Source organism: Prionailurus viverrinus, chromosome A1, assembly GCF_022837055.1.
Source record: "Prionailurus viverrinus isolate Anna chromosome A1, UM_Priviv_1.0, whole genome shotgun sequence".
NCBI classification, from domain to species: Eukaryota; Metazoa; Chordata; class Mammalia; order Carnivora; family Felidae; genus Prionailurus; species Prionailurus viverrinus.
The window spans coordinates 80,827,635-80,849,229 of record NC_062561.1 but is presented as its reverse complement, the minus strand read 5'-3'; the positions used below and the strand labels follow the sequence as shown (position 1 = coordinate 80,849,229).

At 49.2% G+C, this 21,595-nt stretch overlaps 2 protein-coding genes across 6 annotated transcripts in view; one reads left to right on the top strand and one right to left on the bottom strand.

Annotated features, from left to right (window-relative positions):
- Nucleotides 1–4,747: 4,747 nt before the first annotated feature.
- On the bottom strand, nt 4,748–11,727 carry ING1 (inhibitor of growth family member 1). 2 transcript variants are annotated; one of them, XM_047874822.1, is made up of 2 exons: nt 11,520–11,727; nt 4,748–5,708 (listed from the first exon to the last, which is right to left on the bottom strand). In XM_047874822.1, exons 1-2 carry the CDS (start codon nt 11,659–11,661, stop codon nt 5,005–5,007), a joined length of 846 nt encoding a protein of 281 aa, XP_047730778.1. In that variant the 5' UTR covers nt 11,662–11,727; the 3' UTR covers nt 4,748–5,004. The 2 variants fall into 2 exon arrangements, with proteins under 2 accessions (XP_047730778.1, XP_047730785.1); XM_047874829.1 differs by lacking the exon at nt 11,520–11,727 and adding an exon at nt 10,390–10,681.
- A 4,555-nt stretch (nt 11,728–16,282) lies between these two features.
- Nucleotides 16,283–21,595, top strand: part of CARS2 (cysteinyl-tRNA synthetase 2, mitochondrial) — a 44,313-nt gene continuing 39,000 nt past the window's right edge. For 2 of the 4 annotated variants that reach the window (XR_007152849.1, XM_047861980.1), the window contains exons 1-2: nt 16,283–16,554; nt 16,812–16,862. Coding sequence is in view for 3 of the 4 variants with exons in the window: in XM_047861980.1 (XP_047717936.1) it covers nt 16,343–16,554; nt 16,812–16,862 (263 nt within the window). In the remaining variant the exon portion in view is untranslated. Of the gene's footprint in view, nt 16,555–16,811; nt 16,863–16,899; nt 17,918–21,595 lie in introns of those variants that run through there. The other 2 variants (XM_047861986.1, XM_047861994.1) reach the window with 2 other exon arrangements.

Sequence of the window (21,595 nt, the reverse complement as noted above, 5' to 3'; positions counted from 1 at the left end):
GACGAGACCACTGTAGACACCTGGTTCCACTCCTGACGTCAGTTACTTTGGGCCAACGGTGTCATGGCCTGCCACCTGGCGCGTCTCCTGTGCAGGATGGTGGCTAAGAGGATACAGGCTTTGCAGCCACATGTGGGCCCCCCCGCCAGGTCGTGGCATCCTCTCCGGGAACACTAACGTCTTCCCAGGCAGGGCTGTTGGGAAGATTTAACATACAGTATACACAGTGCCTGCACACGCAGACGATACATGGCGGCTGTTACTTTTATATGTTGGCTGAATAATTTAAGGTTGACTCAAACCTGACATTTTCTTGTTTAGTAAGAAAACTCTGGTTTAAAATGAAGCACCGAATGGCACAAGTCAAGACTTAGCCAGTCGCTGTTTGCAGGGACTTCTTTTTAAGTAAGGATTTCTCTGTTTTGTTTATTCATTACAAGTGGGGGGTAGGGGCAGACACAGCGATTTCCAAGCAGGCTCTACGCTGTCAGCAGAGCCTGACATGGGGCTCGAGCTCACGACCTGAGCTGAGATCAAGAGTTGGACACCTAACCAACCGAGCCACCCAGTTGCCCTTCTAAGTAGGGATTTTAAGTTGAGAAAGCATCGACCCCATCTTTATGAACAAAATCAGGTAATACAAAGTATTTGAGGCAAGAGAAGTGACCTAATGCTTTCCTTCATTCCAGTTAAAACCATGTATTTGTTGTCCTTTTTTGGTGGGTTGGGGGAGCGGGACACAGCACACTAGTGTTTGGTCTGTGAGGGAAACAAAGCCCCCACAAAACCCTAAAGAGGCCCTTTTGGTACGTGACGGACCTCTCTCCTGCTGTTCCCACCCCGAGCCCTCCACACGCTTGTAGACGGAGGGTAAGGAGAACACGAGTTCCTCAACAGCAGTAAATGATGACTAGCCAGTTCTCCAGATTAAACGAACCCAGAAGTCTACCTGCCAAATTGCTTAAAAGCACCTGGGCCCCAAGACTAAAGAGCTTAAGCTGAAACAGCGGGAGACCGACAGCCACGAGACCTCGTTCCGTAAATGTAGTGATCACAAGCAATCACCAATTCCTTTAGACAGACAGTGCAGAAAGGCTGGTCTCCTGCAAAAAAACACATCCTGTCTTTATTTTTTTTTTAACTTTTTAACATTTATTTATTTTTGAGACAGAGAGAGACAGAGCATGAACAGGGGAGGGGCAGAGAGAGAGGGAGACACAGAATCTGAAACAGGCTCCAGGCTCTGAACTGTCAGCACAGAGCCTGACGCGGGGCCCGAACTCACGGACCGCGAGATCATGACCTGAGCCGAAGTCGGCTGCTTAACTGACTGAGCCACCCAGGTGTCCCTCACATCATGTCTTTAAATTTGTAACTCTGCCTAACGAGGTTTAATACCTTAATACATTCTGGAACACTATGAACATGAGATACAAAAGGATATTATGAGTAAACATCCGTTCTTTGCAAAGTAGGTAGATAGTAAGACCATGCCTTTTATGTTGGTACACGCGTTATTACGTCAGCACTTGCAGCCTCTTACAGCCTTGGGTACAGAGACCAGCACACCCCAGTGTCGTCTGCGTGGGTGGCCTGTGGGTCCTGCCACTGCGATGTTCCTTCTCAGGACGGGGACGCAGGCTCCTGTGCCCCAAGAAAGCCATGCCACGGCTGTCAGTACACACCGGTTACCTGGATGAACCAAGGTCCTCAGTCCAGGTTAAAATGAAGCATTCAATCGGGGCACCTCGGGGCTCGGTCGGTTGAGCGTCTGACTCAGTTTCGGCTCAGGTCATGGTCTCATGGCTTTATGGGTTTAAGCCCCACATTGGGCTCTGTGCTGATGGTGTGGAGCCTGCTTGGGACTCTCTCTCCCTCTCTCTCTCAAAATGAATAAACTTAAAAAAAAAAAAAGACTTGTTTAAAAGTAAATAAATAAAAAGAGGTATTCATTCTACTGCAAAGTTTAGACTGTTTATGTGAAGCGTAGTAACTCAGTTATTAAATACAAACAATGGATGGCTGCCAGAGCAGGCATGGGCAAAACGGGTGAGGGGGTCAAAAGATACAAACTTCCAATTGTAAAATATGCCAGGAATAGGAGTACAGCAGGATGACCACAGTTAATAATACTGTATTGCACATTTGAAAGTTGCTAAGAGAGTGAATCTTTAAAAAGTCCTTATCAACAAGTTTAAACAAAAAAAATGTAACTGTAGTGACAGGTTAACTAGGCTTACTGTGACGACTTCATAATACATAGAAACATCGAGTTATCGTGTACCTCTGAAACTAAAACGTTACAGGTCAGTTGTACCTTAATTTAAAAACTCTTTTATAAACAAAGAAATCTAAGCAGCCGTTCCACGTTAGCTAGCCTGGCATTCATCTATTTTCACAGACTCTGGCCCCCTTGCAGCGTTTCCCAGGGCCACCTCCATCTTTCTACTGTATCTAATCATGACCTAAAGCCTAAAGCTTGACGTGCTGAGTACTCATGTGTGATTTTACTGTTCACTGGAAATAATAAAAGGGATTTAAAGATCACTAAGTCAACAAAATCTTCCTAGACCATCAAATCCAACAGAATCTGCTTCTGTAACGTTCCATATTTTTAGAAAAAAAACGCCTAGGCTTTTGTCCTTAGGGGAAACTTCATCAAAGGTAGGGGAAAAATACCCAGCATTTATCTTATCCACTTACCCTGGTTTATTTCTCAGAGGCACCTTTTATGAAATAGGGGTTTTAAAAGTGACCCGTGGGTGGAGTTAAGCTATTTATTCAAGATCAAACCCCTAAGGGACAAAGATGGGTTTAAACCCAGCAAAGTTTAGCCTCTGTGTCTGCGTCTCTACCACAGCCTTTTACATACACCAGAACTGTGTAAATATGAAGAAATCCAGTAGTAGCAACTGTGTTCTATTGAATCTTAACTCCCATAATTTCATTTTCAGTGTTAGCTCTAATTAGAAGTAGAAAAAGCAAATGGAATTTTCTAGAAGGAAAGATTCTTTTGAACTACTTTTATTGCCACTGGACTGCTAATCAAGTATCTTAGCTTTTTATTATTTGTCTAGGCTAATCTTAACATTCAAAAAGATTCTTAAGGGGCACCTGGGTGGCTCAGTCGAGCACCCGACTTCGGCTCAGGTCACAATCTTGCGGTCCGTGGGTTTGAGCCCATGGTGGGCTCTGTGCTGACAGCCTGTCAGTGCAGAGCCTGTTTCAGATCCTCTGTCCCCCTCTTTCTGCGCCTCCCCCACTCACACTCTCCCCCAAAATAAGTAAATGTTAAAAAAAAAATTTCTTAAATGTTTTTGAAGTTTTGCCTTCTTGTAGATCCTGACATGCAAAAAGGTCACATTTGAAGGTATAATCAACTGCAATTCACATTTCTTCACCAGACAGTTCTCTATGACAGGGATTCACTGTAAAACACTGAGGGATTTCCATCTGGCACAGATAATGTTCTCGGTGTTCATCAAATGAAGTAAACACTCAGAAAACAACCTAGTGTTTACCCAGAGCCCTGTGTGCTCCAGCGGCCACTCAGTTCTTCCTTGTGATGGCTTCATAAGCTGCTACAAGGCAGACTATACGAAAGAAACAAATTCTCTTCTCCACTTACCGCTTAGAAATGTGAACCATATTATCCCCTATAAATGAAGTTGGTCTACATCCAAAATCAGCAAACCTCTTGAGCACAGGGCCAGAAAATAAGTAATATCAGCTTCGTGGGGCCATTTGGTCTCCGTTGCAAACAACTCTGCCATCGTACAAAAGCAGCCACAGACGATGCTTAAGCGGATGAGAATGGCTGTGTGCCAATAAAACTTTATTTATGGACACTAAAATCTGAATTTTATAATTTTCGTGTATCATAAAACAGGATTTTTTTTTTAACCATTTAACAATATAAAGCTCATTCTTGGCTCACGGGCCCTACAAAAACAGGTGGCAAACTGGATTTGGCTTATGGGCAGTATTTCCCACCCCCTGGTCTACATATATATTCTGCTTTGACATTTATTTGCTGGCAATTAGATAACTTCTACTTCATTATTAAGAACGACAAAAGAACTTGCTTAAGGCTTTGTCTAAACTGCTGGTATACAAATTTGTAAAATAAAAGTTTAAAGATTACTTCCATCCAAATTAAATATCCTGCTAGAGGAGCAAAGAGACCAAATTTATCTCTCGACCTCGCGTCTGCACAGCTCTTGTGCACACACAGGAAACACACCTTAGTCCTACAGTGGCATTTGATGACCGTGGGACAAGCGCAGGGTCGCTTGGAAATGCACATTTACGCGCCTTATGTAAATGAGTATGGCCACACTGGGGTGTGTGATGGCACAGAGTGATTCGAAGTTCCATGACCAAGCCACTTCCATGTGGTTTCATAAAAAATATGTCCAATCACTTAAAAAATGGCCACTTGGGGAACAAGCCAGTATATAAGAGGTTTGCCCTGTAAAACTTAAACCATTTCCTTTTCTACAAAATAATCTTCAAATTTTAAACCTTTATATTGAATTGTTAGATGGACAGACATTATTAGAGCAAGAAACAGATTTGCTACGGGCTATGTTTGTAGCAATTCGGCTAATTTTTTTCAACATACTCATGAAGTGATGACATTATTTTTATTGAAATAGCAGCTACGTGAAATCTTTCCACATTTACTGCGTTAGGCTGCTTCCAGGCCACCCCCAGCCCAGCCAACCAAAAACAAAAAACAAATCAGTCTGAGACTCACTTGAGTGTTTAATTCAAACCTATATTTGGAGTTTCTAAAATGTTGATCCACAGACCACTCTCTGGTTACACGTGTGTAGCAATGAAAACAAAAGGCAGAGAATCCCGGCCATCCCGACAAAAGGAACAGCTCCTTTCCCAACATCCTTTAAAAATACACATGAGACCGTCTGGCACGTCAGCACGGGCAGTGGTGGAACACACGGGCTCGTGGTGCTCTCCTCCCTGCGGGCCCAGCTCCGCCAACTACCTGTTGTAAGCCCGCTCCTTTTTGGATTTCTCCAGGGCCTTGTCCATGGTTTTCTCATTCTCCCCTCGACACTTGGGACAGTACCACTTGCCCTTTGGTTTATGATTCAGCCCCACGCAGGAGAAGTGGAACCACTCGATGGGGCACTCGTCATTGTCGCAGCCGATCATTTCTCCATAGGAGACCTGATTGCACAGACAGTACGTGGGCTCGTTCGGGTCGATGGGAAGGTCTGCAGGGGACGCCTCCCTCTCGGCTTTGGCCTTGGAGCGCTTCTTCTTCTTGGAGGCTTTCGCCTTCTTCTCCTTGGGCGTTCCCGAGGTGACATCATCGTGGTCGTGATGATTGGCCGCGTTCTCCCGGTTCTCGTTGTTGCGCTGCCGCCGGGACCTCTTGCTGTTGGTCTTTTCTGCCTGCGTGACGGTCTCGCTCTTGGACTTATCCTGGCCGGCTTTGCCACTGTGGCCAGTGGTGTCATTGACCTCCTGGTGGGCCTCAAAGAGCTCCACGTGACTGTCCACCTGCCTGGTCCGGTTCTCCACCAGCTCCACCATCTGACTCACGATCTGGATCTTCTCATCCCCCAGCTCCTGGCTCCGAATCAGGGCTCTCTGAATGCAATGTAACACTCTCCTCTTCTGGACACCGTCTGTCTCACGTTTAAATTTCTCATAGTACTCATCCAGCTCCTTTAGGATTTCTGCAGAGGGAAAAAGAAGCATTACACCCATGCCACAAACACTGCTGAACCTTTTATTTGATTCTCCAGTCTAGGAGAAACCAATGGCAAAACACAGAAACGATCGCTGCAAGATTTCCTAGGATGAAAATCCTGCAACCTACAGGCCTTTCGAGGGGGCACCATTTTTCTCTATTGAAAAAAATCCCTGGAACTAAATGCAGATGCCAACACTGTTCCAGTTCAGCGAGGTGCTGCTCAGAGCCCCCCAGGGGGCTCTGTGCATTCAGAAGCATGGGGAACGTTTCTCGGAATGGGCAATGACGAGGAAAAGTTTAAATTTAGGTGAAGTGCTGGCACCCAAACTTTTATTTTCTGTAAAATTAATGATTTATGTCCTATATTTCCATTATTTTATTCAAATATTCTTCTAACTTAAAGGCCTGTATTTCCTTCATTTTAATGTACCGATGTCTAGAATACCCTATTAGTGAATGTATATAAATAGTACCCAGTGACCCAGAGCCTCAGTTTATCAGTCACATCTTTCTCCTCCTACCACGTTATTCCTCCGTATTTACTGAAAACAAGAATGGTTTGTCACAATAAAGCCCAACAACCTAGCTTTGCTTTGAAACAAGGGTGTCACATTTTGCTTTCGCATTTACTGCTTAAGACAATACACATTCATATCTATAAAAACAAACAGATTTTAAAACATTACCAAAAACAAAAACCCTCAGTACTATATTTAAACCTTGTACAGGGGATGCCTGGCTGGCTCAGTCTGTAGAGCATGTGACTCTTGATTTTAGGGTTGCGAGTTCAAGCCCCACATTGGGTATAGAGATTACTTAAAAATAAAATCTTACAAAACAAAAAAACAAAAAGCCCCAAAAACTCTGTACAGACACTATATGATTGGAAAATGTAACTTGGGAAAATTAGGAAATTTCCCAAGAAATAAAAGTTGTTAAATTATCTTGATCGAAATAAAGTAAATATTCTTGCCAAAAGCTATTGAAATACAAATAGAAATTCCCAGTTATTTTCCCCAAACAGTAACAAATCTAAATAGAATCAGGGGCACGTGGCTTAGTCGGAAGAGTACACAAATCTTGATCTCTCAGGGTTGTGAGTTCCAGCCCCATGATGGGTGTAGAGATTATTAAATATCAATAAATAGTATCAGATTTTTTTTCCCTGAAACCCTCTGTAGTCTCTTAAAATAATGCAATTCTACTCTCCAACCAGGAAGTATGTGTATGTATGGGGCCGGTGGTGAGGGGGGCGGGGGAGCAGTAGGTGATGTATAAAATGTAACCTGCACGGGTTCCAGATCTTATCTTCAAATAGTTATAAGGCATAAACCTAACACTGAAATAAACACAGGCACTTAGGCCAACCCTGAAGCTTACCTAAATGTAAGTATTCTGGGGTGCCTGGGTGGCTCATTCCATTAAGTATTGAACTCTGGATTTCAGCTCAAGTCACGATCTCAAGGTTCATGAGTTCAAGCTCTACATCAGGCTCTGCGCCGACACTGACAGTGTGGAGTCTGCTTAGGATTCTCTCTCCCCCATGTTCTCTTTCTCTCTCTCAAAAATAAAGAAAACAAAAAAGAGAGCTCTGAAGATACTTCCTAATTGAACAACGTAGACTATCTGCCACCAGAAAGGAGAAATGCCACAGTCTCATAGCGTCTTAGAGTAATTCTGAAAATAGGCTCAAGGTATCTAAGTTCTATTTCATAGATATTAAAATATGAGTTCCTGCAACGTATTTTTAAATTGATTGCACATTACAAAACTATTATCTGGTTTAATCAAGTAACCTTTTTTTTTTTTTTAAGTTTATTTTGAGAGAGAGCAAGCGGGGGAGTCAGGGAGAGAATCCCAAGGACAGTCAGCACTGTCAGCGCAGAACCGTACACAAGGCTTGAACTCCCCAACCTTCAGATGAACCTGAGCCACCAATTCAGAGTTAGATGCTTAACCAATCAACCAAGCCACTCAGGTGCCCCTCAAGTAACCAAATTTCTAACGACAATGTTACTCTTTGATAGAAGAGAGAACGATTTTATCTTATTGCTAATATTAAATTCAGTAAGGTATGGCTTCTTTTATATCACAAGCAAACTTACATCCATGTGAGGCCTCAGTCTTGGGAAAGAAACAAAAATGACATCACAAAATTACCAAGAAGTAATTCTGTTCCCTACACAATGGCTTAATTTCTGAGACTCTCCAAGCACACCGTTCCATCAGCAAAGCCAGTTAAGTACACACTGTAACAAGACCACCACCAGTTCTAACTGCGCGGGCGCCCTGCCAGGACACTTTCAGGAGCTTCTTCAGTTCCACCAGCTCAAACTGCTGCTGACCTTCCTTCTGAAACGCTCCACACCAACACCACTGTAGGCAAGCAATGGTACCACGGAAAGAATTTAAGGATTAAGTGAGACTGTAGCAAAATTTAATGTGATCTGGCCAATGTATAAAAGGCTGCACTGGTGTTCTTTATGAAGCTGACTTCCATTGCGAGGTGGGTATTTTTAAAATACTTGAAACATAACGCAAAAATAAGTTTGAATTCAATAATCCAAGCATAACCTCAAATAACATTTAAAATTGGTAAACTAATTATAACCCATCTTTATGAAGTAATCTCCAGTTGATGCGTACTAAGCAAGTCTGACCCGCAACACAGGCCCTTCGAACGAAAAGCCCGAGTGTTCCCACGTACGGCGCACTCCCCTACATGCACAGCGGAGCCCCCAGGCGAGGGGTGACCATTACCGGCAGCTCACTCGGCGGCACCGGCTGCCCGCGGGCACGCCGTCTTCCCCGCAGGAGCAACCAGCCCCGCCGCGGGTGCAGGCTCCACTGGAGACACCTGGTCCCGAAGCAGCAACAAAGTAACTTCGAGGGGATGCTAGATGAATTCACAAACACTGTCATCTTGAAATTTCCTGTAGGCGCTAACGGACGGTGAGGGCGACAACGACTCCCTTTGACCTCTGCACCGAGTCGCCGTCCCGGCTCGCCCTGCGCCCGGCCCCTGTCCCCTCACTCTTCCGCCGCTCCGCGCGGACCTGGACTATCGGCGGGCCCGGTGAGGGAGGCCTGAGCTGCAACCTCTGCAGCCCCGGCACCCGGACGCCGCCATTGCTCCGCGGCCGGAAGTGGCCAGGCTCGAGCCCCTGAGGGACAGGGGCGGGGCCTGGCCCCCAGCCAATGAGGAGGCGGTCAGCGGGCATCGCGCCCCGCCCCGAGAACCACCGCCTGTGGGGATCGCCGGGCCGTAGGGCGGAGGCCGAGCGGGGCTCCAATCACAGCACAGGATCGACGAACACGGCCCACCCCAGCAGCGCCAATGGCCAATCCCAGGCCGGAGGCCGGGCGACCCGAAGACATTCAAATCAACTCGACCCCCCCCTCCTCCTCCCCGCCCCTCTGAAGAAAAAAGAAGGCAGCGGAAACAGAGACCCGTGCCAGTCACTGCGCAATGCCCACCCTCCTCCGGCGCAGCAACCAATAACTCAGCAGCGGATGGATAAGGACATTCCATGGGGGACGCCGAGACCAATCGTAGGGAGGCCAAAGCGGGACGTTCGCAATATGCTAATAAGACCCCTATAAAAGTCGCTGCGAAGCAGAGACTCGGCTAGAGCGCGCAGGGGGCGCCATGCCCGCAGGGGTGCCCGTTGCGCTTCGGGGCGTGCGGCTGCTTCCCACCTCCCCCCCCCACGCTTCCGTTTCCCTGCTGCGCAGCCCTGTAAACATTAGTAAACTCCGAGTGACGATCCGCGTCCCATACGCAGCCCCCACTGCCGTGCCTGACCTGGCAGGAAAGTTTCCCCAACAGCCAACAATTCCCAGCGGACACGAACCCTCCTCCTCTGTCCGGAACTCTGGGCAGCCGGGGCTGCAGAGAACGACCCACAGGTCCTCTCCTCTGCCATGTTCCTCTGCAAACAGACAATCTTTGCCCGCGCCCCCCGAGCACGATGGGCGACTTCCTCGACCCATCCTCCCTTCCCTTCCCTCTCCTCCTCTCCCCTTCCCCACCGCACGCACAGAATAAAGCCCTAGCCCTCAGCGAACTACACCCGGCCGCGCCGCCCCCTGCACGGCGGCCCTCACTCGGTGTCCAGCTCCACGGGGGGCCCGGGGGGCTGCGCGGGGGCGGAGGCGGTCGGGGCCACACGGCGCGGAGTGCCGACCCCGGACTTTATATAACACTCAGATTCGGGACTGGGTGGGGGTGGCTCCGGGGATGGCGAGCAGAGCAGGGGACCCGCCGCCCGCAGCGCCCTCCCAGCAGCCCTGCGCGCAGCCCCGTCGCTGCGCCCCTCAGCCCCAGCTACCGCGGCACATCCCTCCCTCGGCGCCCTAGCCTGCGCCCCCCTGCGCCCCCTCCCCCGCAGCACCCCGCCTCGTCACTTCACTACAAAGAGCGCTTTGCTCGCGCAGCCTGGCATTGAGACCTCTCGTTCCTCCTTCCTCCTCCGTGTCCGGGCTTCGCACACAAGGACCTTGGCGAATCAAAGACGCTCCAGACCTTTTGTTCCTGCCCGGCCGGGGCCACCTCCGCGGGCCCGCGGCTCCTCCGGGCGGGGAACAGGACGGCCCGCGGCCCCGCGGCGCGCCGCGACCGGCGGGGATGGAGCGGCCGCCCCCGCCCATCCATCCCGCCGTACCTTGGTATTTCGCGTCGATCTCCCGCATCAGCGAGACGTTTCTCTGCAGGTCGAATGGCAGAGACTCGATGGAGTCCAGGTAGTCCTCCACATAGTTCACCAGGTGGATCTGCTCCCCGTTGGCAGGGCTCAACATGGTTCACCGAGGTCCCCGGCGACTCGGCGCGGCTTTCCGCTTCCTCCAGCCCCCGCCCCCTCGGAGCCCAGCGCTGCAAAATGCAAAGCTCCCGCCCGCCGGCGCCCCCCCTCCGGCCGGCCCCGCGCCGCTACATCTGCGAGCCGCGCCGCCTGGGCCCGGGGACCCGGCGCCTGGCGGGCCGGGCCGGCGCTCGGCGGCCTCGGGCGCGGGGCGGGCGCGGGCTGCGCGTGCGGGCGCGCACCCCGGCGCAAGGGCCGGGGCCGGGGCCGAGCGAGCGCGGGAAGGGGCGCGCGCCGCCCGCCGCGCCGCACTTGTCCAACGTGGAGAACCCAAATACCAGTTTCAAACACTTGGGAAACATTCGGCCCCCCGCACCGCGCATGCGCCCCGCCCCCCACGGCCCCCTCCCCGCGGGCCCCGCCCCCGCCGCATCACGCCCCTCACCGGCCCGGCCGCGCGGGGGGTGTGGCTTTGTCTGTCACTTTGGCTGGGGAAGGGGTCGCGGGAACAGGGGCGGCGGGCGAAGCGCAAACTTTACTAGGAGTTTCGCACTTGGAAGCAGAGCCTGTCGGGCGGCAGTGCACGCCCACCGGGGAACGTGGGGAGCAGCCGGCCTCGCCGAAGACCCGGTCGGAACCGACTTAGTCGTGGTACCAATGCCGCCGAGGCCATCGCTCGCCTGGGCTGCCACCTCCCTATCCACACCCAGCCCCTCACTCTCCAGGGCCCCGCCGAGCAGCCGGGCATAAGTAAGGCCCGAAACAGACTGGCAACGCCAAGACCCAATCCGCTCGCCGCCCTCCCTCGATAGCCCAATCAAACCGAAGGAGAGGCGGGACGAGTGAGGATAACCCCTCCCACGCTCTTACTACGAGAAACCCGCGTCCCGCGGGGGGCGGAGGGAGGGGGCGCGCCGTGCAGGGCGGAAGTGGTGGCGCATGCGTACTTGCACGGCCAGGGAAGCCATCGGCCCGGGAGGGAGGAGACCTACCATTAGGCGGCCGGACCACCGCTCCCAGCAACCTCAGCGGCTCGCGCGCCTGCGCGGTCCTCACCGCCTTCCCTTTGTGTCGCCGGCTGGAGCCCAGTACCGAGCGGCTTGGAGACAAAGGGGCCCAAGAGGGGAGTTGCATTCGTAGCCAGGCTCCCGCAGAGGGCGGGCGATCCCGACCCCATCCCGACTGGGCCCTGGGATCCGATCTTATTCGAAAGGCCACTCAGATCGGGGCGGGGCAGGCGTCCGGGACCCGCTCCCCTTGCCATCTCGGCCTCTCCCCTCCCCCCACGGCCTCTCTCCCCACCCTAAGCTCCCGGATTTGGGTTTTCTGAAAAGCCCCGCGCCGACGATCCCGTTGCCTAGGCGACGGACCAGCGCGCAGGCCCGCCGCTTCCGGCAGAGGCCCCGCCCCGTGGGCGTGGCCGCGCTCCGCCTTTGTCCTCGGGGCTCCGGCCTCTACGGCCGCCGCTGGTGCCTCCGGGGCGGGCCTCCGCCGCACCGGTCCTGTGCAGCTCGCAGGCTTCCTTCCCCCAGGTGGGCGGGGTGTCCTGTCGGGGTCTCTGACCGTGTAGCTGGCTCAGCTCTACCTGCTCCCGGTCTCTGCGGGCTGAGCAGGTGCCCTGGATCCCGCGGGATGCTCCTCCACAGGCTCCGAGCCAGGGCGCTCAACTGCTGTGCAAACTCGGAGTGCTCGGCGAAGGGAGGCATGTGGTCAAGAGGCCAGGCCATTGGCGATTTTTAAATTACTGTATGTTAGGGGCGCCTGGCTGGCTCAGCCCGTGGAGCCTGCGACTCCTGATCTCCATCCAGGCAGTGAGTTCCAGCCCCAAGTTGGGTGTAGAGATTACTTAAAAATAAAATCTTTAAATAAAAAGTAAAGAAAAATAAATTACTGTGTGTAAGCCACTAATATTTCAGATCAGCCCAACTTTTATAAAATAGGTTGTTATCCGGTGGTACTCATTCCAGCGATCGTACGGCATTTTGTGAGAGGGATGCCAGTAGAGCAAATGAGACTAAATTGAGCTGTTTTGTCTTTGAAATGGTTGGTTCTCGTTCCAACGTTGTTGCGGTGATAAACGACGAAGAATGTAGCACTTTGAAGTAAATAGATTTGATCTTCACTCTTAAACCCCTTCATCCCTTCCCCACATCAAAAGAATGCTCGCTTTGATAATTGGGAAAATGGTTATTTTACTTATGGATTCACACTTCTTTCAGTCTTGGTTCAGTTTAAAGCAAACGATGAAGTTTCATTTCATTTTATACAACAAAATGTATTGGCCACTAGTCTGCACGAAAAGACTTGAATACTATGACATTATATGGCAATAGAAATGGTATGTGGGATAGAGATAGGATACAAAGTTGAATAAGAAAAATAATTACTAAGAAATAATTTTCTCGGAGAGCAGACAAAAAATTTTAAAGTACTATTAGTAGATCTTTGCATTTATTGGCTCTAGAATGAGTGTTTGTCTGAATTTAAGAATAAAGGTAAGAAATAATTTACTGCTTCCAGGGATAAGCCAGTTTGAACTAGGGTATCTTAAAAAAAATTTTTTTTTAATGTTTATTTATTTTTGAGAGACAGGGAGAGGGGGAGGGGGGAGCGGGGGAGGGGTAGAAAGAGAAGACATATAATCCAAAGCAGGTTCCAGGCTCTGAGCTGTCAGCACAGAGCCTGTTGGGGGCTCAAACTCAGAAACCATGAGACCTGAGCCCAAGTCGGAAGTTTAACGCACTGCGCCATCCAGGCGACCCTGAACTAGGTTATCTTTTTTAAAAATCACGATATTATCTGAATAATGATTCCTTTCATGTTTCCATGGTCTTCACAGACACAGAAACAAAAGGTTATCTTAATCATTCAACAAGAAATATTTCGTGAGTGCCAACCAGGTGCTAGCTACTGCTTAGGCCCTGGGGATACAGCAGTGACTAAGGAGCTTACATTCTATAAGATAGTTTACCCTGTGGGCTAAAAAGCCAGAAAATATTTTACTAGCTTTATAAAGTTCTTAAAAAAACATAACAATGACTTAACAGTTTTCTGAACAAGGTTAGAAGACCAATGGTTAAAACGTAACTATGATCGTGCATTTTAAATATACTACTAAGGAAAAGTAATTCTGAAAATACATCGAAGAACCCTGGCTGTTTTAGTTCTGCTCTTTGGGGTGTGTTGCAAGATGGATATTAAATTTTTTTTCTGAATTATATTTCTAGTTTAACTGGTGATACTCAAACTCATGGGAGAATAAAATCAGAAGTGAACATACAGTTTTTGTTTGTTTCTTTTCAGGTGCTTAAAAAATACATGCTAACACATTTATTTCAAACTTGAAATACCTTAAACACTGTGCTACCTTATCTACCCTACTTTGGGTTTGCAAGACTTGGCCTTGAAAGCAAAGGTATTACTGAGAACTACATTTTTGGTTGTCATGAAGGACTAGGAAATGGCGTTCAAGATACTTTGAGATCATTATTATTATTTCTTTTTTTTTTTTTTCTTTGAGAGAGAGAAAGCGAGCAAGCAGGAGAAGGGCAGAAAGAGAGGGAGAGAGGGAGAATCCCAAGCAGCCTCCACACTGCAAAGCTCAAACCCATGAACCATGAGATCATGACCTGAGCCGAAATCAAGAGTAGGACGCTTAACCCGCTGAGCCACGCAGGTGCCCCTGAAATCATTAATTCTAATATACTTCTTTGTTCTGACCCAGCGTGAGGACGAGTCCCTCCAAATTAACAGGATACTCTTTTTTGGGAATATATTTGCTAATCTTCCCAGTCATTTTTACTATACCTGAATATTCAACCTGCAAAAGGAGTTGTATTTTAATTATTCATAATTAATCATATTTTAATTATTCTGTATCATTAAATAGAGGGTTATGCTTATCATAGTTTTGATGATTTCCAGAAGACTTAAGAAAAAATAGAATTGCTGCTAGTTAGGGCTGAACATATTACACGACCGGTTTTCTGAAGACAGAAGATCTCATTGTTCATTTCAAAGTCATGACTTTTCTATGGCCAATTCAAACATGCCAGCTATACAGATTCATGTGCAGGATTTGGTCTTCAGTGTCATGAAATCTGTTTTTAAAACTTCTAGCCTTTCCCGTGAACTCTGTGTGTTGTCACAGATTGCCTTTTGTTCATTTTCCTCTTTTACCGGCACATCTAATATCTGGACCAGAGATTTCCCTAGCAGATATTTTACTGCCCAGATTTCCTCCCACAGGCACAACAGGTGGATTTCACAGAGTAATTCAGCAACCCTTTGCTGAATTTAATCTGCTTACAGTGAGAGAGTTCAAAAAAATTTACAATCTCAAGTACTCAGAAAAATATACACATTGTACTACAAATAAGAGACAGTAACAAAGGAACCAAAATAGGGATGCAGAGAGCAAGGGAGGGATAACGTGCCAGTAGGACTTTGAGGAGTCAGGGAGCCTGTGCTTAGCACTGAGGGAGAAGTCGCCTAATTCTCAACCACAGGTTCTAACGCTTCAGCACTATGCATTAGAACAGAGTTGACGTTGGACTACAATTTAGCTTGAAGCAGAATTGCAGAATTAGACTTCAGGGATCTTGACAGAAAGAAAAAAATAAGGAACATACCATTTTGTCTCTGGTTAAGAATTTTCCCTTCAACTGAATGACCAAAACAAACCAAAAAAAGGAAAGAAAAGAAAAGAAAAAAAAAACTTAGGGACCTCTGTGCGGTTTTGAGGAATGTAAAAACAAAGGGGATTTCTTTCCTTTCTCTTTCTCTTTTTTGAGACATTGTTTTGCAAGACATCAGTAAGGGTACTTTTGTCAAGACAATATGAAAGCGACTTCAAATGAATCGCCTTTTAAAAGTCCCACTGAAACCGCAATTCAGATTGTTTTTGTTCTCGAGAGGAGATGATATAGAATGTTTAACCTTAATGAATCCCAAGTAGACACTTCCCACTACTGGCACTTGATGAATGGGGCGGTTTCCAAGCTTTGGTCTTGCATCCGGAGACAGAATCCTATCTTGGGGTGCAAGTGTGCCTTGTGCTGTTAAGTGGAGACGTGCTGTGTGCGTCTTGGGGTATCAATATGCTGTGCTGGGGTGCACACGTGGCTTGTGCACATTGGGATCATACGTTGCTGTGTTGGGGTGCAGACGTTCTGTGTTGAGGTGATGTGTTTGCTGTGTGTGCGCTGGGGCACAAACGTGCTGTGTCGGGGTGCAGACGTGCTGCGTGTTGTGTTGGGGTGAGACGTGCTTCCTGAACCGGCGAGAAGCCGGAGGCGGGTGCCCGCACGGTGAACTCCGGCACGGGCGGGAGGTGGGCACCGGCCCTAATTCGTTAGCGCACAGCCCGCACGACGGGCTCCAGGGAGAAGAAGGGCCCTCTCCTCCGGACGCGAAGGAGCGCCTCTTCCTACCTCCTCCCGCGCCCGCGCCGCGCCCCGCCCCCAGCGCCACAGCAGGCGCCACACAGGCCTGTGGGAGGCGCCGCGGCCGCTTCCCGACCCCGTCTTCGGGGGTTGACAAGGCCGAGGCAGGTCATCTTCCGGAATGGGCGGGCAGGGCTGCGACCCCTTCCGGGATGGGCGTGGCGTGGTCAGATCCTTTTCCGGGTTGGGCGGGGCCTGGGCGTCCGCCGTTCTGGGTTGGACAGGCCACGGAAAGCCTTTTCCGGGGTAGGCGGGATCTAGAGGCCCTCTTCCGGGTGGGCGGCCCCAGTGCGAGTCCCTCCCGGAGTGGGCGTGGCGAGCCTGTCCCGCGGCCGCAGGTCCCCAGGCTCCGAGCCGCGCGCCGGCAGGCCATGCTGCGAGCGTGCGGGGCGGGCGTGGGGCCCCAGCTTCTGCGGGCGGCGCTGGGCCTGGGGGCCTGGCCCGGTCCGGAGCGGGCGGCGTCGGGGACGCGCGGGCAGGGCTGGCTGCAGCCGGCGGGCCACGACACGGGCGTCAAGGTGTACAACAGCCTTACCCGGAGGAAGGACCCCTTGATCGTGGGCAGCGCGGACGCCGCCTCCTGGTAGCCGCCGGGGACCTGGGGGACCGGGGTGCTGGGGACCAGGGGCGGGAAGGACTGTGCGTCGGAAGGTTCTCAGGTGGAAAGCATTCAGTAAGTGACAAGTGCGTGGCGGCACAATTGGAGACACTGTGCTGTAGTCACGGGTACTTGACAGGCTTGGGCTGGGAATCCCCAAACGTGGTTCTATGATACCCTGAGAATGTGGTGTCCTTTCTTGCAAGTATGATTCACGTGATGGATTGTAACTGTGTTCCTAGGTATAGCTGTGGACCAACTGTCTATGATCATGCACACCTTGGCCATGCTTGGTGAGTGACCCCAGTTTGATTTTTCACGCTTCAAGCGACCCTTTATTTTGGAAAGAAAGAGCCTTTTGCAGGTTTTTTCCATTTCTCAAGTGGCAGCTTAATACCGAATATAGTCCTGGTGCTGTGGGAAGCACACCTGTTAACAGTCTCTCATTTCGTTCTTGTAGTAGTTCTAAGCGCTCATGCCCATTTCACAGGTGAGGAAACTGAGGGAGGCAATGAGGAGCAGTGATAAATGACCTGTTTTGGAATTAGATGTTTAATGCGATGAGGCCATTCCAGGGGTTAGGAGTCAGCTGGTGAGTTATTTCTGGCCCCACTATCTTCTTTCCAACTTTGGGCAAGCCACTTTATTACCTTGAGTCCTGCTTTCTTTATCTTTGCGATGGGGACGATAATTGTATCCGTCTTTTTTCAACCTGCACAATTTTTTGAAATAACGCCCATACAGTGCTGCTTGCAGAGTGCCTGAAGTGTGACGCGTGGTGGGGACTTCACAGTTAGTGTGAGGAACTTCCCCGAGGTCACACATTCAGGAAGCCTGGAGCCTGGTGTCTCAGATCTCCCAGGTACTCGCTTCCTCAACCTGCTAACCATCAGCTGCACTCCTGCCTACCTTTGTCAGAATTGCACTTTTCCTAATACTTTCTATGTTCTCTCATTCGTGTTTTAAACTTGTTGTGTTTCAGACCTAGACTAAAAGTGGAAAGCTACCTGTACTCATTACACTTTTTAGAAAATCATGTATCACCCAGGAAGTTTGGAGCATTTTTTGTGTTTTGTTAACATCAGTGGTGTGGGAATCCTTTCTTCCTTCACTGTGGGCTAACAGCGTTACTTGTAAAAAGCATATCTTGACCTCTTTATTGAAGTATGAAATATGTTGGGGAAGTATTAAAAAACAACAACTCTTCCCAACCTGGAAAAACCTCTCCACAAAGGCAGAAGAGAAAGCAAAGTTTATTGTTGAGTAACATTAAATCATCACGGGACGTGGTCACAGGCAGCCCGCTAACAGGATTGCAAAGACAGAACTCTCAATCTCATAGAGCCAGGTGGGTGACACTTGTGAGATCAGGTGGGGTTTGTGACGTGCAGCCAGATGACATGTCCGGCCCATCCCCCTTCCTTCTTTGATGACTTTATTTCAGAAGGGTGGCTCTTAGCTCTGATGGATGTTAGCAAACAAACGGGATCCCAGTGATCAATACAAGTTCTGTTTACTGAGTGTTGATGCCGCAAACTGAAGAAAGGAAATGTTTCACTATAAAGCTGCTTAGACCGAAGGTCTTCTAGAAGCCATCCGCACAATTTTCCACTTGCCCAGGAAACCTTTCCCCTCTGCATGCACGAGATCACGTCAGTGTGTCGTGTTGGGGTTTACACTGATTAATAAATACCTGAAACTCAGAGCGCCTGGGTGGTTCAGTCAGCTGAGCGTCCGACTTTCGCTCAGGTCAAGATCTTGCAGTTTGTGAGTTCAAGCCCCACATCAGGCTCACTGCTGTCAGCATGGAGCCCATTTCAGATCTTCTGCCCCTCTCTCTGCCCCTCCCCTGCTCATGCACGCTCTCTCAAAAAAAAAGGAAACATTTAAAAATAATAATATCTGAAACTTAAAAAAAAAAAAAAAGGTGGCTCTCGGGTCCTTGAGAGTTTTCTGGTCGTGGGACTCAACAGAGGCTTCCTTAGCCATTAAAGCCATCTACATAAAACATTTCATAAAAATTAAAACAAACCTTTTTTTTTTTTTTTTTTTTTAAATTTTAGAGCACACATGTGTGCCTGGGAGTGGGCAGAGGGAGGGACAGAATCTTAAGCAGTCTCCACACTCAACGCAGACCCTGGCACGGGGCTCAATCCCACCACCTTGGGATCATGACCTGAACCCAAATGAAGAGTCAGATGCGTGACCAACCGACCCACCCAGGTGCTCCTTACATCCATTTTAGAAGGACTGAGGAATTTCTGAAAGAAAGGGGCGGTGGGGGGAGAGCCTGTTTCCTTATTTTCAGCTAGGAGAACCAAGCCTCTTGATTATAATTTGTACTTGCCCTTACAAATACAGAAGAGTACAAATGTTAAGCGTACAGCGGAATGAAGTGTTCATGGCTCTTAGAGGGAGACGTTACCGACAGCCTAGAAGCCTCCCCAGCGCCCCATTCGTCAGTCTCGCCCCCCCCCCCCCACTCCCCTCAAGGATAACCGCTAGGGAAGGCTGGGCTGGGAGACAGAACCCATTCTTCAGGAGTCCTTCAGGATGTCCCTGGGGGTAGAAAATCTAAGAACTACAAGATATGAGGTCGTACAGGCAGGGAGGGGCTGGCCTGGCTCCACTGCCCCTAAGGTAAAGTTCGAAGTCCTGAGGTCGTCTCTGCAGTTCTATAAGCCTGTCCCGACTTACCGTCCAGGCTCACGTCTCCCCACCTTCCTCCCCAGGTAGCCACACTGGCCTCTACTGAAAAAGACGTGTACCGGGCACCTGGCTGGCTCAGTCAGTATGTGTTTGCGACTCTTGATCTCAGGGTTGTGAGTTCAAGCCCCACCTTGGGTGTAGAGCTTACTTAAAAAAGAAAAAGAAAGACGTGTAGTTAACAGACACAACACCTGCTCTTGCTGTGTGCCAGGCTCTGCTCTAAATGCTCTGCAAACACCAGCCACTGTAACGCCCTAACGGCACCGGATGATGGTGCTGTGATCCCCCAGCTACAGACGGGGACATGCCGGGAAGGGGCTGACATCGTGGACATGGAGTGGCCCCTGGGGGAGTCATGCACCTGTGGCCTCAGTGCCATGAAGCCCTTAAACTCCTCAGGGCCAAGCATGTGACTCTTTTTACTTTGTGCTTCTTACTTTTTCTCTGAAATCTCACTGCTTGTAGGGTCTTTCCCTGCTCAAGCCGCAGGAAGGGCATGGTGACGCCTGTAGGAACTCGTGCTGCACAGGCCTCAGGATCACGTCCAACAACTCCATGGGGTGGTGGGATTTTGCCCAGTTTCTGAGTAAGCAGTTCAAGCCTTCAAATGATTAAATATCTTGGCAAGGAGTTTCTGACATCGCTTTGTCACCCAAGCTGCGTTCGGGGAGTGGGGGTGTGGCAAGCTGAAGGGGTGTGATAACAGGGCTCGTCTTCGAGGGAAAAGGATGTTCGGAACTTAGAGAGGTTGTGCGGATGACAGATGAGCGTGAGACTACCTGACCTTGAGCTTTAAGGTTGCTTTTATGAGAAGCCAGATTCTTTTTGCAATTTATATCCAAGTTAGTTGGCGTTTAGTGCAATAATGATTTCAGGAGTAGATTCCAGTGATTCATCCCCTACTTATAATACCCAGTGCTCATCCCAGCAAGTGTCTTCCTGAATGCCCCTTACCCATTTAGCCAGTCCCCCTACCCACTTCCCCTCCAGTAACCCTCAGTTTGTTCTCTGTATTTAAGTGTCTTTCTCTCATTTTTTTAATGTTTATTTTTGAGAGAGAGACTGAGTGTGAGCTGGGGGAGGGGCAGAGAGAGAGAGAGAGACACAGAATCCGAAGCAGGCTCCAGGCTTTGAGCTGTCAGCACAGAGCCCGACACGGGGCTGAAACCCACAATCCATGAGATCGTGACCTGACCCAAAGTCAGACGTTCAACTGACTGAGCCACCCAGGTGCCTGTGAATTTAAGAGTTTCTTATGTTTTGTCCCCTTCCCTGTCTTTATCGTATTTTTCCTTCCCTTTCCCCATGTTCATCTGTTTTATATCTTAAATTCCACATGTGAGTAAAGTCATATGATATTGTCTTTGACCAAGTTCACTTATCATAATGCCCTCCAGTTCCATCCACGTAGTTGCAAATGGCAAGATTTCCATTCATTTTGATTGCCGAGTAATACTCCATTGTATATATATACCACATCTTCTTTATCCATTCATCCATTGATGGACATTTGGGCTCTTTCCATACTTTGGCTATTGTTGATGGTGCTGCTATAAACATGGGGGTGCATGTGTCCCTTCAAAACAGGACTCCTGTAACCCTTGGGTAAATACCTAGTAGTGCAATTGCTGGGTCGTAAGGTAGTTCTATTTTCATTTTTTTGAGGAAACGCCATACTGTTTTCCAGAGTGTGAAGCCAGATTCTTGACATTTAAATTTTTTTTTATGTTTATATATTTTTTTGAGAGAGAGCGCGAGCGCAAGCTAGGGAGGGGCAGAGAGAGGGGGAGAGAGAGAGAATCCCAAGCAGGCTCCATGCTGTCAGCACAGAGCCTGACGCGGGGCTCGAACTCCCAAAATGTGACATCATGACCTGAGCCCAAATCAAGAGTTGGACATTCAACTGACTGAGCCACCGGGCACCTCCAGATTCTTGACATTTTAAATGGCTCTTGAACCCTTTTGGTTTTATAAGTTTGAGTTGCCCCAGTGTAGCCCACGGATAAGCCGATGTGTTAATATTCTATGATAGTTTTACACGTTCTTTAGGAGTGACATCGTACAGCTTTCATTGTACTTGCCTCGATTTGTTGTTACTGCTGTTTTGCCATAGCGAAACATTACAGTTACTCTAGAACCGTGAACTGGGATGGTAACAGCTCTCTGTATTTTAACCAGCTAGAGCCATTGTATCAGCGGTGAATTTTTATACAATCCAATGGATGTAAGCGCACTTACCAGCTCCAACGTTAAAAGTGCTAATACTGCACCTGACATTGAGGGGATGCCTTTGTTAGTTTCTCGCGAGGACCCGCGT